Source organism: Trichechus manatus, unplaced genomic scaffold (assembly GCF_000243295.1).
Source record: "Trichechus manatus latirostris isolate Lorelei unplaced genomic scaffold, TriManLat1.0 scaffold00002, whole genome shotgun sequence".
NCBI lineage: Eukaryota > Metazoa > Chordata > Mammalia > Sirenia > Trichechidae > Trichechus > Trichechus manatus.
Genome location: NW_004443938.1, coordinates 42,589,826 through 42,610,559, shown reverse-complemented (window position 1 = coordinate 42,610,559; position 20,734 = coordinate 42,589,826). Strand labels below are relative to the sequence as shown.

Sequence of the window (20,734 nt, the reverse complement as noted above, 5' to 3'; positions counted from 1 at the left end):
GGTTTTGACAAGGGTGTGAAATGGCAAAGTGAATAATAGTGACTTAGACTGAGAGGAATCACAGTTATTTCATGTATGAGCATGTACAAGGTTTTCTGTTGACTTGGGTCATTCTTCAGTAGGTGGAGCCAGCTGCCTTCATTAGAATAAAGGTAAACAGATTCTACCCAATTATAAATGGGAAAAAAGTGTGTCCCTTCTGTCACTGAAGGCTGCAGAGGCTGATGACTGGAGAACTTGGGCTCAGTGAAGAGACGTGCCGGAGCATGAGTTCCAAGTCAAAATCCATAGGGATCATTGGAGCTCCTTTCTCAAAGGGACAGGTGAGTAAAAAGTCAGGCTCTTGATAACTGGGACTTATTTGAAACGTTTGAACTTTAAAATTACTAAGATGTTATTGTCTTGTTACTTTAGTTCCCTGCTACAATTTGGTCCTGGAAAGAAAAAGTATACATATACATATTTAAAGTCTTTTTTTAACATTTTGCAACATTGTATAATTATGTCACAAATCCACTTATTCATGTGGCCCCTAATCACAACCAAAACCAATTTTATTTGAATCTTACAAATTTTTGCTTATGTTTCTTAAGAGAAAGCATTTTTATTTGAATCGGAATGGACTAGTTCCACATTAGTAGTCATTTAGATTTTGTTGCTCTTGTTATTTTGATGTTACTGTGTGTGTGTAGAGGGAGAGAGAATTTTAAGAAAACATGTTTAGCTATGTAATTCATGCCTGGAAAATTTTCATGCAATTGGAAGTAACTTTCAGATTTCTTTTAACCTGGATAACCTAGATATTATTGCTTCCTACAACTTCATAAATGATTCAGATTATTTTAAGGTTTTAATGATTCTACAAAACTGATAGTTTATGGACTTGGTAGAATCCTTTATGTACCTCTCTTTAAGGGGAAAAAAAGGAATAAAAAGAAAACCCTATTGCCAGTTGGTAACATTGAAAGGATTAATGGGTTTATGAAACTCACAGATTCACCCAGCTGTGAATCAAAACTATGCCAATGACATTTAAATATACAGTCTTGGAAACCCTATGGGGCAGTTGTCTACCCTGTCCTATAGGGTCGCTATGAGTCGGAATCAACTCGACCGCAATGGGTTTGGTTTGGCAATAAATAAATAAATATACAGTCTTTTTTTTCCCCCTGCCTGGACAAACTCACTCTGGGTAAATGTGAAGAGATTTCAGAAAACCTTAAATATTAATATGGGTCTGTGCTAAAAATGAAAAATAGACAAATAAACAAAAAGAAGACAAAGTGTGAGTTGAAACCCCTAAAATGGATTTTTGTTGTTGTTTTAGTGGGACTCTCAGACTCTCTCCCACCTGGGCAGCGCTTTACCCCTCTTAGTTTTGAATTCTTGCTTTGCACTCTGGCTTTTTATTGCAAAACAAATTGGCAGAGATCAGAGGTTAGAGACCCACACTGCATTTGGACTCAGTAAATAGTACTTCATTCCTTTGAAAATCTCTCTGAGAGCACAAAGACATTTTGCCGACACGGAAGTGTTTCTTTCAATGCCGGAGTTAACTGTGAAAACCACATTAATCTCACGTATTCTTGGAATAAGTTATAACAGACATAGAATTGAAATAATTGTCAAAAAACAAGATAAGGAAATAATTGACAAAAGGAAGAAAAGAAGTGAGGGAATAGACTGAACATGCTCTGGCCCGTGTATCTCAGCACAAGGGCTAATGCTGATGATAATAGTCACTGTTGTCGTTGCTGGCTGCTGTTGAGTCAGTCCCCCAACTCACGGCGACGCTACGCACAGCAGGATAAAATGCTGCCCATAATTGGTTTTGGATTAGATCACTGTAATGGTCTCATCTCAGGGTTTTCATTGACCTATTTTTTAGAAGTAGATCGCCAGGCTTTTCTTCCTAGTCCATCTTAGTCTGGACAGTCCGCTGAAACCCATAGCAACACACAAGACTCCACTGACGGATGGTGGCTGTGCATGAGGTGCAGTGGCCGGGAATTGAACCTAGGTCTCCCACAAGGAAGGTGAGAATTCTACCACGGAACCACCACCGCCCCCTAACATCCACTGTAAACCAGTTGCTGTAGAGTCAATTCCGACTCATGGTGACCCCATGTGTTTCAGAGTAGAACTGCGCTTCACAGGGTTTTCAATGGCTGTGCTCTTTCAGAAGTATATAGCCAGGACTTTCTTCCAAGGCACCTCTGGGTAGATTTGAACTGCCAATCTTTCAGTTAGTAGCTGAGCATTTAACCATTTGCGCCATCCAGGGACTCCTAACAGTCACTGTAGTGGATTAAAAAAAAAAAACCATTGCTGTCCGAGTCTACTCCAACTCATAGCAATCCTATAGGACAGAGTAGAACTGCCCCATAGGGTTTCCAAGGAGCTCTTGGTGGATTCAAACTGCCAACCTTTTGGTTAGCAGCTGAACTTTTAACCACTATGCCACCAGGGTTTCCTGTTGGGGTTGGTATTTTGAAATATAGCCTGGTGTGCATTTCCCATTCTCAGTAGTTTGTTTTTTTTTTTAACCTACAGCTCTTCCCCCATTAAAACATGGCCATTAGAATGAAGCTTGTTGTCCCAGAATAGCAAAGACTGAGAGAAATTTTTCTACACTAAGCCATTGTTGTTGTTAGGTGCCATTGAGTCAATTTTTGACTCATAGCGATCCCATGTGACAGAGCAGAACTGCCCCACAGGATTTTCTAGGCTGTAATCTTTACAGGAGCAGACCTCCAGGTCTCTGTCCTGCGGAGCTGCTGGGTGGGTTTGAATTGCCAACCTTTTAGTTAGCAGCTGAGCACTTAACCATTGAACCGCCAAGGCTCCTTACACTAAGCCATAGGGTAGGAAAAAAATTGCTAACATGTAAGCAGTTCTCCCCACCTAAAATGAGGTAAGTGAGTAGGGGTGGGAGGGATAAGGGGACAGATGGCCAGAAGGTTGACACTAGTGGTTTCCTGAAAAAGGACTCCATCCCCTGCCTCACCCTCTTGTAAGGCAGTGGGGGTGGGAAAAGGTGGTGGCAGCAAACACTGAGGTAGGTATTTTTATTTTATAGTTAACTGAAGTTCAGAGAGACTTCGTAATTTGCCCAAGGTCACACAGCCAGTAGCAGAGCCAGGACTATCTGATTGCAAAGCCTGTGCTCCTTACCTACTCTGATGCTTCTTCAGAGGACCTGACTCCATAGTGGACCTTACACTTGTGGCCAGGCAGGCAGAGTTAGGGTTTGGGAACCAGTTTAGAATGCCAGTTGAGCTGACAAATCACTTTCCAAAGAAAGCAGACAAACCAAGCAATGAGAGAAGACCATCAGGAGAAGTAGTTTGAGTGAATTAAAAAAAGAAAATTGTAGAAAATGTCACTGTGGGAAATTCAAGGACTATGTTAGAGCAAATACAGTGTCAACAAGGGATCATTAAGATTTGTTCTAAAGTTTGAAAGGGAGAGGAGGGAAAGGTCAAGAAATTTTATCAAACTGGCAATTTTAGAACATCCACTAAATGTTAGCCTTACACTATAAAAAAAATAGTGCTTTAAAGAGGTGGCAGTGGTGGTTCAGTGGTAGAATTCTCACCTTCTATTCAGGAGACCTGGGTTTGATTCCAGGCCAATGCACCTCATGCATAGCCATCAACTGTCAGTAGAGGCTTTCAAGTAGCTATGATGCTGAACAGGTTTCAGAGGATCTTCCAGATTAAGATGGACTAGGAAGAAAGGCCTGGTGATCTACTGAAAATCAGCTAACGAAATCTTACAAATCACAACAGTCCAATCTGCAGCTGATCATGGGAATGGCATAGGGCCAGGCAGTGTTTCATTTCCTTGTGCATGGGGCTGTCATGAGTCGGGGGCTGCCACAAGGGCAGCTAACAACAAGAATCAAACACTTAAAGAACTTTGGAATGTAATCTAATAACGGAAACCAAAACCAAAACCAAAGGCAGAATATGAGCCAAAGGAGCACCCTACTGGGGCTCAAAGAAGATGTTCTATCTACTTAGGGAAGGGGAGCGCTCATGGCAAAAAGGAATCAGTAAAGGAGCAAAATGTGTCAGGGAGAGTACATGGGGGTCTGTAACTGCCAGGGATGGAAACGTGATATCGAGGATTTGCCTGGCACCTGGGGCAAATTATCTGGTCATTGGAACTGAGACGAAAGATCTTCTTAGTTGGGTACCACAGCCTCAATCTTAGGGAGACATGCATGTGTCTTCTGGCACATCTTCTCATCTGACAACAGCAAGTAACCTTCTGTATCTAAAAGCCTTGTCAGAAATTAGAATCAGAAAGATACATAAAAGAACAGCTTCTTTAGACCTCCAGTCAGCCAGGAGACTGGAGAAGACTTCCTGCCAGGGTAGACATTTCTCTCCATTGTGATAAGCAACTCAAAACTTGAATTTACTGGGTTGGTCTTTGGTTATAGTTTCGCAGGTGGTGATTTTCTCTGTTGCCCATTTTTCCCCAGGAGCCTGAACTTAACTGCCCTGTTGACCTGCACACAGGCCCTTCTTGTGCGATGCACTTTCTCATCTTATGCCTTTGCCCAAGCTGTTCCTTGGCAAATTTTTTTCCATCACCCATACCTGTTTCCCTGGTGAACACTTACTCATGTTGCAAGACTCAGCTCACACACCACCTACTCCACGTAGCCTTCCTTGACACACTCCTGCCCTGAAAAAGTGGGAAGCATCCTGCTTTTGCTGCCATGGCATCTTGTATCTGTACTGAAACAATTATCAATGTGCTCTAATTTAGTTTAAATGCCCAAATACCCTGTTAGCTTATGCATTAATCGAAGACAGAAGCCCACTCCTTTTCATTTTTATATCTGCATTTATCATAGTGCTTTTGCACAAAATATGTGTTCACAATGTTAATAATGAGGAGCTCTGGTGATGCAATGGTTAAGCGCTTGGCTGCTAACCGATAAGCTGGTAGTTCTAACCCACCCAGCGACTCTGTGGGAGAAAGACCTGGTGACCGGCTTCCATAAAGATTGTTGTTGTTAGGTGCCATCGAGTCATTTCTGACTCAGCGACCCTATGTACAACAGAACGAAACACTGCCCGGTCCTGTGTCATCCTCACAATTGTTGTTAATGCTTGAGCCCATTGTTGCAGCCACTGTATCAATCCATCTCGTTGAGGGTCTTCCTCTTTTTTCTGACATGTCCTCTTTTTTGCTGCATGATGTCCTTCTCCAGGGACTGATCCCTCCTGATAACATGTCCAAAGTATGTGAAACACAGTCTCACCATCCTTGCTTCTAAGGAGCTTTCTTGTTGTACTTCTTCCAAGACAGATTTGTTTGTTCTTTTGGTAGTCCATGGTATATTCAATATTCTTCACCAACACCACAATTCAAAGGTATCAATTCTTCTTTGGTCTTCCTTATTCATCGTCCAGCTTTCACATGCATATGAGGCAATTGAAAGCACCATGGCTTGGGTCAGGCACACCCTAGTCTTCAAGGTGATATCTTTGTTTTCAACACTAAATAAGTCTTTTGCAGCAGATTTGCCCAATGCAATGTCGTCTTTTGATTTCTTGACTGCTGCTTCCATGGGTGTTGATTGTGGATCCAAGTAAAACGAAATCCTTGACAACTTCAATCTTTTCTCTGTTTATCATGATGTTGCTTACTGGTCCAGTTGTGAGGATTTTTGTTTTCTTTATGTTGAGGTGTAATCCATACTGAAGGCTGTGGTCTTTGATCTTCATCAGTAAGTGCTTCAAAACCTCTTCACTTTCATCAAGCAAGGTTGGTTCATTTGCATAATTCAGGTTGTTAATGAGTCTTCCTCCAATCCTGATGCCCCTTCTTCTTCATATTGTCCAGCTTCTCAGATTAGTTACTCAGCATACAGATTAAGTATGGTGAAAGGATACAACACTGATGCACACCCTTCCTGACTTTAAACCACGCAGTATCGCCTTGTTCTGTTTGAATGACTGCCTCTTGATCTGTGTACAGATTCCTCATGAGCACAGTTAAGTGTTCTGGAATTCCCATTTTTCACAATGTTATCCATAATTTGTCATGAACCACACAGTCGAATGCCTTTGCATAGTCAATAAAACACAGGTCAACATCTTTCCGGTATTTTCTGCTTTCAGCCATCATTCATCTGACATCAGTAATGATATCCCTGCTTCCACGTCCTCTTCTGAATCCAGCTTGAATTTTTGGCAGTTCCCTGTCAATATACTGCTGCAGCCCATATACCCTGTAAAGATTACAGCCTAGAAAACCCTATGGGGAAGTTCTTCTCTGTCACATGGGGTCACTATGAGTCAAAATTGACTAGACTGTACCTAACACAACAACATGCTGATAACACGGTGTGACCAGAAGAGGGGAAGGCAGGCTTTGGAATCTGCAGGGTCCTGGATGTGCACTTAGGCTCACTTTTTAGCTGTGTGCCTTTAGAAAAATTACATAACCTGTCTGATTCTAGTTCTTCATGTTTGACATAGGAGTAATTCAATCTACCTTGCTGTAAAGATTAAGTGAGATAATGTAAATTCCTGGCACTGTAGGAGCTCAAAAAATGATAGTGACTATTCATCTGATTAAATAATGAAAAGATTGCTTTTGTGAACATGATAGTCATGATAATGTCTGGATTTTTTTTTTTTTTTTTAATTTTACAGCCACGAGGAGGGGTGGAAGAAGGCCCTACTGTATTGAGAAAGGCTCGTCTCCTCGAGAAACTTAAAGAACAAGGTAATTTTTGAGTTTAAAGAATCAGCTTGATTTCCTCCCCACTCTGGAGGAAGGAGAAGGAGCTTGCTAAACTGGGGTGGGCCTGGAGTGACATTTATACCACAGAACTGAAGCACTGGTTGTAATCTTAGAAACATATAAAATAAGTAACATATGCGAAAAATGCTTGGAAAATATTTTTGGATGAATATTCCTTGGGATGAGAACAAATATCCTCACTCAGATATTTTGTCTTTCCAGACAAACTATTGTATAAGAGAATCTCTGTGTGTGGTGCTGGGGCTGAGGACTGGGAAGTTGAGGGGAAGTTGGGGGGTTTGAAAACAAAAGGAAGGGACAACAGGAAGTATACTACTAGCAAGTTGTTATTTGCTGTCAAGTTGATTCTGACTCATGGCCTGGGGTGGATTACCGAATAAGCAAGGTAAGCATGGGCTTACCTTATATCAAATGTGGTGAAAACATGTTAAACTGTTCAGTACAGATTAGCAAGTAAACAGAAGTATGCCTGTGTTTACCTTGCTTACTGGGTGCTCCATCCCTGTCAGGGATTGTAAATTTGAAAAGAGGCTTTGATTCTGTACGACAGTGATGTGGGGTTGGGAGAGAGACAGATGCCAGCCATACCTAGAAGCAGAATCTGTGATATGGTGAAAAAATGTGAAATTGTTCCCTACAGAGTAGTAAGTAAGCACAAGCAAGCCCATACTTACCTTGCTTACTCGGTAATCAACACTGCTCATGGCCACCCCATATGTGCAGAGCGAAAACCATAAGGTCTTCAAGACTGTCACCTTTCAGAAGCAGATCGCCAGGCCTGTCTTCTGAGGTGCCTCTGGGTGGGTTTGAACAGCCAAACTTTTGGCTGGTACTCGAGTGCTTACTCATTTGTGCCACCCAGGACCTCCTACTACTAGTAGGAGGACCCTTATTTGTGAAACTAAATAAAGAATTACAGCTATAATAATAGTAACAATGCCAAGTATTTGTGTAGTGCGTATGTGTTTATACACCCACACACACAAATTTGCAAATGAAAAAGTATATATATTTTAAAAGTATAGACTTGAGTATATGTTATCTTTACATATAAAGCCCTCTGAAGTGTTGGTGAAGACGTGGAACAACTGGAACCTTCATATATTGGTGGTGGAAAAGCAAAATGATACAGCCACTTTGGAAAACAGTTTGGCAGTTTCTTAAATAATTACACATGCATTTACCTTTTGAACCAGCAATTCTACTCCTAGGTATTTACTCAAGAGAAGTGAAAACATATGTCCACACAAAGACTTGTACTTGGATGTTTGTAGCAGTATTATTTATAATAGTTAAAAAACAAAAACAACAAAATATTCAGCAACTGGTGAATAGATCAACAAAACGTGGTACATTCTTATGATGGGATAGTACTCAACAATCAAAAGGGACAGACAGACGCTATGTGAAAAGAGGCCAGACACAAAAGATTATATACTGTGTGATTCCATTTGTATGAAGCTCTAGAAAAGACAAAAGTATAGCAACAGAAAGCAAATCAGTGGTTGCCTGGGGCTGGGGGTAGGGATGGGATTGATTGCAAAGGGACAGGAGGAACCTTTGGGGTTAATGGAGATGCTCTAAAACTCAATTGTGGTGGTGATTGCAAGATTGTAGCTATTTGCAAAAGCTCATTGACCTATACTTTTAAAATGGGTGAATTTTAATGAATAAAAATTATACCTAAATAAAACAAACAAAACAAAACTCCCAACAGAGAACAGAAAACTTGGCTGGATAAGCGGACCGATTCCCTCAGTTACCAAACATAATTGGTAACATTTTATATCAGGTTAAGCCTCCTGAAAGTGTTACTGAATCATGGACACATAAATAAATATAATACACAATAGTCAGTTACCTATAGAACCTTGACCTGAGCCCATGTCACAGTTTTACATGAAGCTCTGTACTTTTGCAGTCAAATGGAGTGCTTTCTAGGAAGCACACTAGCGTCCATAGGAACTTTGGGTCACCTGCATTTTTTTTTCCCTTATTGAAAACAAGCCTTCATATCCTGAGCTCTCTTAAGTGTTAGGCTCAGCGCTAAGCCCATATTCTTATTTAATTCTCACAACAACACTATGAGGCAGGTACGATGGACAGAGGGAGGAAGCTGAGCTGCTTCAGCAGGTGACAGACTGGATTAAAACCAAGGACTATTACTACAGAGCCGGAAAACTTAGAAAATACCGGTGTATTTTCTTCTGGATATAAGCATATATTCTTTTCTTAGCTATGTATTATTACAAAAACAAAACACCACTTATCATAGAAAATTAGAAAGCATATAAGGAGAGAGAGAAAATGAAGGGGGGAGATAAAGAGAGATAGATCATTTAACAGGTCCAAATCAGAAGGTCATCGCTGTTACCTTAGTGTCTAGCTAACTGAATCGATTCAAGAAGTTACTAGGCACTGTGTGAGACATGGGTGGGATGATGGCAGGCAAACGCAGACAGTTTCTACCTTCGTGATGTTCACAGTCCTTCCAGACTTTTCCTTTGCTTACACCTTTGAAAATATATTTATTTTGTGAATTTGGAATCATCCTACATACACTGTTTTGTAATCTGCATTTTTTAAGCTTAGTATCCTGAAACTTTTAATTTTAGGGTGTGATGTGAAAGATTATGGGGACCTGACCTTTGCTGATGTCCCTAATGACATTCCCTTTCAAACTGTGAAGAACCCAAGGTCGGTGGGACAAGCTAACGAGCAGCTGGCTAGTGTGGTGGCAGAAGTCAAGAAGAATGGGCGAACCAGCTTGGTACTCGGCGGAGATCACAGGTCTTGTTAACGGTTCTCTATGGGGATCTGGTACAAATGATATAAAGGAAGCATAGCAAGACCATGAGAAGAGAGAAAATATAGAAGGAAAGGCACTGATCAATATTTTCCATCTTCCATTTACATTAGTCCCAAAGGACATGATTTTTTTACCGAATTTTCTGCATTTGTCCTTCTAATTTTATTGGATACTTCATTATGGAAGCATATACTTAGTTCAGTTTGAAGTCTTGCGATATCTTTATTTTAATCTATTACAGCAGAAAATAAAAGAAATATGGATGGATTTCAGTAAAATACTCGGCATAGTCTTAATTTCTAAATAAACACCAAGGAAATTCAGTTTATTATACTTGATTACTGATAATATAAACAACTTATTTAGGTCAACAGTTTAAAAGTATGTTTTCCATTATAAAAGTAATAATTATAACATTTTTGAAATGCATATATTTTAAAATCAGAAGATTACCACCATTGTATCTTAGTATATAGCCTAACTCAATTGATTCAAGAAGTATTTCGGACTGGTGTGAGGATATATATGTATATCACCACTATCTCTATCTATGTAAATTGTACTTCTCTAACATCTTTTACAAGCATTTTGACTCTGGCATATTTCCCTTCTGGCAGGTCTTTTGTCCTGTTATATGAATTTGTTTAAAATGACTGTGTGTGTGTGTGTTTTATATCCTATGTTTTGCTCTTAATCTACGGTACAAATTTCCTTATGTTACTTCATGGTATGCATAAGGATCATAAGCATTATTTTTTATTGCTGTATAATTTTCAAATGAACTAGATCCAGAGAATTGAATAGCGTCTTGTGCAAGGCAATTTCTGCCATGGCTAATGTTTTTACACACATTTATTATTATTATTTTACGTTGGCTAAGAAATATTTTGCCACTTTATTTAGAAGGTATATTTTGAAAAAAATGATTTTTAGTAATTATATCAATTAAATATAACTTGCTAGTAAGTATTAAGTGTAATAAGCTATACTTGGTTGTTAAAATTGTTTAATTGGCATCTCCATTTTCAAATCTATCAGAAATAGCAGCCACTTTGACTTAAAGGAAAACTGAGCAGCAGGGGCATTGGATGAGTTAATATATTTTATGATGAGTGTAGAGACATTGCAAACTCAATGTTCACACAAACTTTTCTTCCTCGTTAGTTTAGCGATTGGAAGCATCTCTGGCCATGCCAAGGTCCACCCTGACCTCTGTGTCATTTGGGTGGATGCTCACTCCGATATTAACACTCCAGTGACAACCCCAAGTGGGAACATGCATGGACAACCTGTGTCTTTTCTCCTGAAGGAATTGAAGGGAAAGGTAAAAGGCTAGTTGATATTTTATTACAAGAGTAACCTTTAGCAGAAGTTTGGTGGTGGAAGGGAAATAAGAACCCCTATGCCATCTTATTCTTGCTGCAACCTCAAACCATTTTCTCTTCAGCCAACAAGGAAAAGATTGGCTGATAAAAATCAGTGAAGCTCTTCTGCCTTTACCTTACTTGGTAGTTTGCAAACTGACTTTGTATACATCTTCTCTTTTGATTCTTAGAACTACCCTTTTTAGTAGGTAAAGTACTACTACCAGTACCAGTTGCTGTCAAGTCAACTCTGACTCATGGCAAGCTCATGTGTCAGAGCAGAACTGTGCTCCGTAGGGTTTTCAGAGGCTGACTTTTTTTGGAAGTAGATGGCAGCCTGTCTTCTGAGATGCCTCTGGGTGGACTCAGACCTCCAACCTTTTGGTTAGCAGCCAAGCACATCAAATGTTTGCAGCACACAGGGCTCCATAGAGAATACTCCTTCATAAACAAATTAGCCGCTTAGAGCTTAAGTACTTCGTTGGGATCATATGCTAAACATATAGCAAGGGAAGGCCCAGAACCAGGTCTCCTAACTCCTACCTGTTTACAACATACCACACACCCTCTTATTCTTACAAATTTATTAACAATAAATACAGATTACATATTACAGGGATTTTTCAAAAATGGAGTTTTTAAATGCAGGAATATAATGATTTATATTAACATTCTTACTATGAAAAGTGCATATCTAAATCATAGGAGGAAGAACTATCTCCTCGATCCCTAAAAACTTCTATTCTAAAACATGTAAGATGAAATTCCAGATTAAAGTTTAACATTATATTCCAAACTTTTATTGTTATATGTAGCAGCTGCAGTATATTAGTCCTAATGATGATACTTGAGGATTCAAACCTCCTTATGCTAAATGCTCAGGAGTAATACTTTCTGCAATGAGCACCAAGTGATGCATTTATAAACTTGGAAAATGTCTACCTAGCACATGAGACCAACCAAACTCAGCTCCAGGACAAAGCAGATATCACATTATGGTGTGAGGAACAGCCAAAGGTTTGTCTGGTCAAAAATTTCCCTTAGTCACCCTAGACCACCCTTTGGATCAAGTCCCTTATTGAGAAAGAGAAGTAAAGAAGGCAGCTATCAAAGCAATGGAAGCACACTGATTTCTTATAGAAGAGTCCTGGGATAGCAGGGCTCAGTGGGACACAGAGTAGGTAAATGGTTCAGGTTAGGTCTGGGCCCCTGGGTCAGGCTGTGTAAGGCCACAGCAATAAAGGTACCACGAGGAAAAGCAAGCATCCCCTTCTTAATTTTGTGATTTTTTAAATGATTTCCTCTACATGTAAGATATATATACATTCTTATATTCTAAATGTAAGATATATGCAACCCAACCTGTCTTCCTAATTTTAAAAGTAAGATTTACTCCTGTTGTTGTGGTTGGTTGCTTTTGAGTCAATTGCAACTCATGGTGACCCCATGTGTGCAGAGTAGAACTGCTCCAGAAAGTATTCAAGGGAGCAGATTGCCAGGCCTGTCTTCCAAGGCGCCTTTGGGTGTGTTCCAATCATCAACCTTTCAACTAGTAGTTGAGTGCTTAACCGTTTGTGCCATTCAGGGACTCTTGAAGATTTACTACAGAAGAGCATATATAACCAAATGGAAACATTGCAATTTTAGATCCCTGATGTACCAGGATTCTCCTGGGTGACTCCCTGCATATCTGCTAAAGACATTGTATATATTGGCTTGAGAGATGTGGACCCTGGTGAACAGTAAGTTTATTCCTTGATGTGATTTATTTTCATGTTTTTCCTTCTATGTGCTAGGTATGCTTTACTGTCAAACCTACCAGAACAGCAATATATATATAGGATTCACAAAACCTAAATATTTTATATATTTACCACATTGACCTTTTTTTTTAAAAAGAAACAAGATCAAAAGTTTATTGGTGCTTACAAGGGGTTAGGGAGAAGCGGGAATAGGGAGTTATTGCTGAAGGGGTACTGAGTTTTTGTTTGGGGTGATGGAAACTTTTGGAAATGGATGGTGGTGATGGTAGCACAACATGATGAATATAATTAATGTCCCTAATTTGCATTCTTAAAAATGATTAAAATGGCCTACAACAACCAAAAGATGAACAACCCAATCAAAACATGGGCAAAGGACTTGAATAGACATTTCTCCCAAAGAAGATATACAAATGGCTAATAAGCACATGAAAAGATGTCCAATGCCATTAGTCATTAGGGCAACACAAATCAAAACCACAATGCAATACCACTTCACTCTCACTAGGATGGCTATTATCAGAAAACAGAAAATAACAAGTGTTGGTGAGGATGTTGAGAAATTAGAACCTCATCCATTGTTGGTGGGACTGTAAAATGGTGCAGCCGCTATGGAAAAGTTTGGCAGTTCCTTAAAAAGCTGAACATAGAATTACTATATGACCCAGAAATTCCACACCTAGGTATATACCCAAAAGAAATGAAAACAGGAACACAAACAGAAACTTGCACTGCAGCACTATTTACAATAACCAAAAGGTGGAAACAGCCTAAATGCCCATCAACAGATGAATGGATAAAAAAAAAAGTGGTATATACATACAATGGAATAGTAGTCATAAAAAGGAATGATGCCCTGATACATGCTACAGCATGGATGAACCTTGACAACATTATGCTAAGTAAAATAAGTCAGGTACAACAGGACACATACTTTGCGACCTCAGTTATATGAAATATCTAGAATTGGCAAATGCACAGAGACAAAAGTTTATTAGTGGTTACCAGCGGTGGGTGAGAGGTGGAAATGGGGAGTTATTGCTAAAGGGGTACTAAGTTTCTGTTAAGGGTGATGAAAAAATTTGGAAACAGTGATAATGGTTGCATAGCATAGTGAAAGTAATTAATGCCACTGAACAGTACAAGTGAAAATGGCTGAAATGACAATTTTTTGGTTGTATTTTACCACAATAAAAAATAATTAAAATGGCAAACTTTTTGTTATATATATCTTACCACCATAAAAAAACAAAAAACTACTGAGGATATAGAGTCAGTCTTATTAATTGTATATTACCTTAATGTCTCTTCTTTCATAGCTACATTATGAAAACCTTGGGTATTAAATACTTTTCAATGACTGAAGTGGATAAACTGGGAATTGGCAAGGTGATGGAAGAAACACTCAGCTATCTACTAGGAAGGTATGATGTTTTTATGTGTGTGTAGCTTAAGCATTATTGAGGACTTGCTACTGACACTAATCAATATAAATTATTAATAAAGCCTTTAAGTAAAACCATGGCACTTCACTGGGTTGTTACATTTTATAAAGTAGGGTAAGAACTACATTTACCTATTAAACATTAAATCATCACCTTAAACTGAATTCCTTTCCTACCACTTAAAAGAAAGAAAAGGCCAATTCATCTCAGTTTTGATGTTGATGGACTAGACCCATCTTTGACACCAGCTACTGGCACACCAGTCACAGGAGGTCTGTCTTACAGAGAAGGTCTCTACATTACAGAAGAAATTTGCAAAACAGGTAAGTAAAATTCTGGGGGAATGAAGCAGCAAGTTTACACCTGACCATATATATTTCTATCTTCCTGATTTGAAAACCAAGCGTCTAACGCCACTTCAAAAGCACCCATCACATGATGCAGTAACTAAAGTGTTTTCAGTTGGTTACCACCTCTTTCCATTCCTGGGTAATCTTTCAAGTCAATCTGTACTGAATTTAAAATGTCAACTATTTTATAAACTACATTATTACCATTTGTTGTTGTAGGGCTACTCTCAGGATTAGACATAATGGAAGTGAATCCATCTCTGGGGAAGACACCAGAAGAAGCGACTCGAACAGTGAACACAGCAGTAGCAATAACCTTGGCTTGTTTTGGAGTTGCTCGGGAGGGCAATCATAAAGATATTAACTACCTTAGCCCACCTAAGTAAATCTGGAAACATCATATAAAAATCTTATAGCTAATGACATGATTAGTCAATGTAATAATTAAGCCTACAGTTATCCTCCCAAAGACTGTTCTTTTCAGAAAAATGCTTTGTCTTAGGAAATATTATACAATTAGTATAAACTGTATAAACTGACTTGCCACTTGGTGTGAAATTCAAGATTTGGAAATTCTAACTTTAGTAAAATTAAGAAGTTTATAGTCCCCATTCTGGCAAAAGATTTATTTTTGGAAATAAAAGTATACATTGATTTCTCATTGAGAATTTGCTGACACTTATATATACACACATGCATATGTACATCCTACTTAAACTACTACAAAGATTTAAAAAGCTGCAGTGAAATTATTCCCAAAGCACTGCAAGATCTTGAAGAGTGTGGGCTGTGAAGCTCTGCTCGAGTGTGGAACTGCTTCCCGGTCCGTGCTGCCATGCTGGTGGGATCCTGGGGCTTTTGTTTGTTTGTTTTGAATTGTTTGTTTTCTTTTTCTTTTCTTGAGTTGGGAGCCCATTCTGGCTGGGCAGTGCTGCGTGGCTTGGGACCTACCCCCTCAGCTTCTGCAGATGCGCAGAGGGATCCCAGAAGGCGTTTCTTTTCTCGTGGGGTTTTTTTTGTGTGTGTGTATGTGTGTTTTTTTGGGGGGTTTTTCTTGTTCTTTTTTTTTAAATGTTTTGTTTCATTTTCCCTCTTTTTCCCTTTTTGTCTTTCTTCATTACTCAGTTTCTCGTCTCTCTATACCTTCCTTCTCTTCCTGTCCGCTGAATACCTGGCACTGAGTGAAACCCCTACGCCTCCTAGCCAGGCTGTACTTCAACACCTGAGAACAACTTCCCCAGACCTTGTAGCCGCACTGGTGGGATCCCTGGGAGCTTTTCTGTTCTTTTTTCTTTCTAATTTTTAGTTATTCATTCTTTTCTTTTTTTTCTTCCTCCTCCCCCTTTTGTTTTTCTCCATTTCATAGTCTCTCATCTCTCCACTCCAATGGCAAGCTCCCCTAGCACTCTTTTTTGTTTGTTTGTATGTTTTTGGCTCCTGTTCCTTTCTCCTCTCTCCCATATCCATCTTAGCTCCACACATCACAATCTCCCCCCTCCATCCTGCCTACCTGCACCGTGCACTTAACTTCACACCACCAAGCAGCACAGGCACAGCCTACCAGAACCTGCCCTGCACTGATTACCAACCCACCCTGGTGGCTGTAGTGCCACAAACAACCCATCCCAGCAACTCCTCTTCAGCTAGACCTGCCCTGCTGTACCATATCTGAGCAACTGACCCTGCCAATTGGAGAAGGAGGTGAAAAGTATCGTTCCAACAGACAAGCAAACAACAAAGAACACACAGCCCACCTGCTCAGACATAGCCAAATTAAAAAAAAAAAAAAACAGGAAGAAACAAATCTACAATCAATAAACGAGAAAAATAACTACTGAATGCCCCGAAGATGGCAGACAATATCAAAATATTTACAAAAACAGGACAGGATGGTTCCAGTAGGCGTCCAAAATAAAACACCAGATGACTTTCCAGTAGAAGAAAAGGCACTAGAACCACCTGATAGGGAATTCAAATTTCTAATACTCAGAATTATCCAAGAGTTGAAGCAAAAAGCAGACAAAAATGTGGAAAAAAATAGACAAATTCATGGAAAATACAGACCAAAAAAAAAAAAAAAAAAGGAAGAATTCAGGAAAATAATGCAGGAACAAAATGCCAAAATAAATTCACAACTAGAAATTATACAAAAACAACAATTAGAAATCCAAACGATAAACAACAAGATTTCAGAAATGGACAGTGTCATAGAAGGGCTGAGGAGCAGATCTGAAATGGTAGAAGACAGGATCAGTGGAATTGAAGACAAACACTTGGATACAACTCTGTTGGAGGAAAACTCAGAAAAAAGAACAAAGAAAAATGAAGAGACCCTGAGAATTATGTGGGATACAATCAAAAGCAAAAATTTGCGAGTGATCGGAGTTCCAGAACAGGGGGAGAAAACAGAAAACATAGAGAGGGTCATTGAAGAACTGCTGACAGAAAACTTTCCCAGTATCATGAAAGATGAAAAGCTGGCCATCCAAGAAGCTCAAAGAACCCCTTATAGGATAGACCCCAAAAATATAAGATGTAAACAGGACTAGTGCATATTCGGTTGTATGTGTATTTGTTGTATCATGTTAGGCACAAGCATGAGTTAATAATTGTCTTTATCCAAAGATAATGTATGGTTTAAGGAGATGTGTACAGGTGCCATGTTGACAAAGGGTGGACTGTGATAGTTAAGGTTGTGTGTCAACTTGGCTGGGCCATGATTCTCAGTGGTTTGGTAGTCATATGATGTTGTGATCACATCCATGATGAGATTTGATATAGTGTGGCTACCTCCATGATGAGATCTGCTGTGAGTAACTATCAGTTTAAAGGGAGTTTCCATGGGCATGTGGCCTGCATCGAATATAAGTGGACATTCTGGCAAGGCTTTTGCTTGCTCTGGATTCTGCAGCTGGCTCTTGTTCATCTGACTTCTGGTTTCAAGACTTAAGCTAGCAGCTTACCTGCAGTCATGCCTACTGATCTTGGGATTTGTCAAAGTCTTTAAGCAAGAGCTCTGCTCTCTGACCTACCAATCTTAGGTTCGCCAGCCCCTGAGGCTATGTGAATCAGGAGATGCCTCTATTCTGACCCATGGACTTGGGATATTCCAGCCTCTACAACCGTGTGAGCCACTGCCTTGATATAAATCTCTCTATATATATATTTATATGCTTTACTGGTTTTGATTCCCTAGAGAACCCATCGTAAGACAAAATGCTCAGCATTTCTCAAGCTGAAATAACTGAAGAAAAAAATTCAAGCCTTGAGTTACAATATTGAAGGATTCTATGGGAAAATATTAAACGATGCAGGAAGCATCAAAAGAAGATGGAAGGAGTACACAGAGTCACTACAAAAAAGAATTGGTCAACGTACAACCATTTATGGAGGTAGCATATGATCAAGAACTGATGGTACTGAAGGAAGAGGTCCAAGCTGCACTGAAGGCACCGGTGAAGAACAAGCCTCCAGGAATTGATAGAATTCCAGTTTGAGATGTTTCAACAAATGGATGCAGCACTGAAGGGGCTCACTTGTCTATGCCAAGAAATTTCGAAGACAGCTACCTGGCCAACCAACTGGAAGAGATCCGTATTTGTGCCCATTCCGAAGAACGGTGATCCAACAGAATGTGAAAATTATCGAAGAATATCCTTAATATCACACACAAGCAAAATTTTGCTGAAGATCATTCAAAAGAGGTTGCAGCAGTACATCGACAGAGAACTGTCAGAAATTCAAGGCCTATTCAGAAGAGGACATGGAACAAGCGATATCACTGTTGATGTCAGATGGATCATGGCTGAAAGCAGAGAACACCAGAAAGATAAACTGTATTTTACTGACTATGCAAAGGCATTAGACTGTACGGATCATAACAAATTATGGATAATATGGCGAAGAATGGGAATTCCAAAACACTTAATTGTGCTCATGAGGAACCTGTATATAGACCAACAGGCAGTTGTTTGAACAGGACAAAGGGCTACTACTTGGTTTAAAGTCAGGAAAGGTGTGCGTCAGGGTCGTATCCTTTAACCACACTTATTCAATCAGTACGCTGAGCAAATAATCCAAGAAGCTGGACTATATGAAGAAGAACACGGCATCAAGATTGGAGGAAGACTCATGGACGACACAACCTTGTTTGTTGAAAGGGAAGAGGAATTGAAGCACTTACTGATGAAGATCAAAGACTACAGCCTTCAGTATGGATTACACATCAACATAAAGAAAACAAAAATCCTCACAATTGGACCAATAAGGAACATCATGATAAACGGAGAAAATATTAAAGTTGTCAAGGATTTCATTTTACTTGGATCCACAATCAACATCCATGGAAGCAGCAGTCAAGAAATCAAAAGATGCATTGCATTGGGAAAATCTGTTGCAAAAGACCTCTTTAAAGTGTTGAAAAGCAAAGATGTCATCTTGAGGACTAAGGTGTGCCTGGCCCAAGCCATGGTGTTTTTAATTGTCTCATATGCACGTGAAAGCTGGACGATGAAACAGGAAGACAGAAGAATTGACACCTTTGAATTATGCTGTTGGCAAAGCATACTGAAAATACCATGGACTGCCAGAAGAATGAACAAATCTGTCTTGGGAGTATTACAGCCAGAATGCTCCTTAGAAGCAAGATGGTGAGACTCTATCTCACATACTTTGGACACGTTATCAGGAGGGATCAGTCCCTGGTAAAGTAGAGGGTCAGTGAAGAAGAGGAAGACCCTCAATGAGATGGACTGACACAGTGGCTGCAACGATGGGCTCAAGCATGACAACTGTTTTGAGGATGGCGCATGTTTAGTTCTGTTGTACACAGGGTCACTATGAGTCGGAACTAGCCAGATGGTACCTAATAACAACAACAAATTACCAGTGTCATAATTATTCCCATTCTAGGATCTCAAAGCAATATATTCCCCTTGAGACACAAGAATATATTGAGACTATGTTGAGAATAATACTTGAAATCATTTGTAGCATAAAACTTCTGGAGAATTTTGAGAATATTATTAGTCTGAAAAAATTACTTAGGACATTATATAAATTTCAAGCAGGGCTTATGTGGCAAATAAAGATCTAGCCTAAGTGATTGCAATAATATGACCTAAGAAGAAAATAAAGGTCTAGAAGGAATACGGAGCCCTAGTGGTGCAGTGTTTAAAGAACTACGGCTGCTAACCAAAAGGTCAGCAGTTCGAATCCACCAGAAGCTCCTTGGAAACCCTAAGAGGCAGTTCTACCCTGTCTTACAGGGTCGCTATGAGTCAGAATTGACCTGACAGCAACGGGTACAGGTTTCTGGGAGGAATATATTTGGAAGTAAGAATCTGTAGTTAGTTAAACTTAACTAGTTTAAAAAAAAAAGTAACTGCTAGGTCTATTCCTAGTCATCAGCTGTGGTGTGTTCGACCCATGGATGTAGCACAGTTCTATGTTGTAATCCAGCCAGCAGACACTCATTCAAATTAAGTATCAAAGAAAGTTTATTCTTTCAACAGATTTTTACTATTTTTTTACTATTTTCCAGTCTTTTACAATCTTAATGCCGTTTATTTCTTCTCTAAATTAACTGTATGTCTCTTAAAATCTAATAAGTCCTAAAGAACTAGAATGAGCATTGTATTTAAAAATACATTTAAAAATTTTAAGATTATAAATATTCAAAGAATCACATTATTTGACAAGTGAGAGCGTCAACCTAGAAGAGCAATTAATTTATTTTTAAAAACAGAGATTGAAAATCAATCATTTAAGTGTGATTTTATTTAAATTTATACATTTCCAGAGATGTTATTTTCTTTGATGGCCTCCAACTCATTTCATACAGTAAGTTCAAGTCTACAGCAAATTCAAATAATTGCCAATCTACTGTGACAGAAACATTAGACCATTTACTTGGAGGCTACAATAAAAATTTTAAGCCATTTAAGAAAGAATATGAAACCATGTTTGCTCCTGCAATGCAATGAAATCTAGAGTCTTTTATCTGGTAAGCATCCCAGACATACCAAAAGAGATTTATACATAAAAGGATTTGTAATAACTAACTGTTGTACATGTTGTGGTGCTTTTAAAAAACATATTTAAATGCTAAATCTGTCATTAATAATAAAAAAAATTAAAACAAAAACAATGACTAAAATAGGAAAGATTGAGAATGCCTAGTAAAAGTGATTTGATCACGGATACCTTTATG

At 39.1% G+C, this 20,734-nt stretch overlaps 1 protein-coding gene across 2 annotated transcripts; it reads left to right on the top strand.

Moving 5' to 3' along the window:
• The first annotated feature begins 231 nt into the window (after nt 1-231).
• On the top strand, nt 232-15,413 carry ARG1 (arginase 1). 2 transcript variants are annotated; one of them, XM_004368922.2, is made up of 9 exons: nt 267-323; nt 6,681-6,753; nt 8,552-8,563; nt 9,396-9,582; nt 10,766-10,925; nt 12,613-12,707; nt 14,048-14,152; nt 14,360-14,496; nt 14,743-15,138. In XM_004368922.2, exons 1-9 carry the CDS (start codon nt 267-269, stop codon nt 14,907-14,909), a joined length of 993 nt encoding a protein of 330 aa, XP_004368979.1. In that variant the 3' UTR covers nt 14,910-15,138. The 2 variants fall into 2 exon arrangements, with proteins under 2 accessions (XP_004368980.1, XP_004368979.1); XM_004368923.2 differs by lacking the exon at nt 8,552-8,563 and having other exon boundaries at nt 232-323; nt 9,408-9,582; nt 14,743-15,413.
• The last annotated feature ends 5,321 nt before the right edge of the window (nt 15,414-20,734 follow it).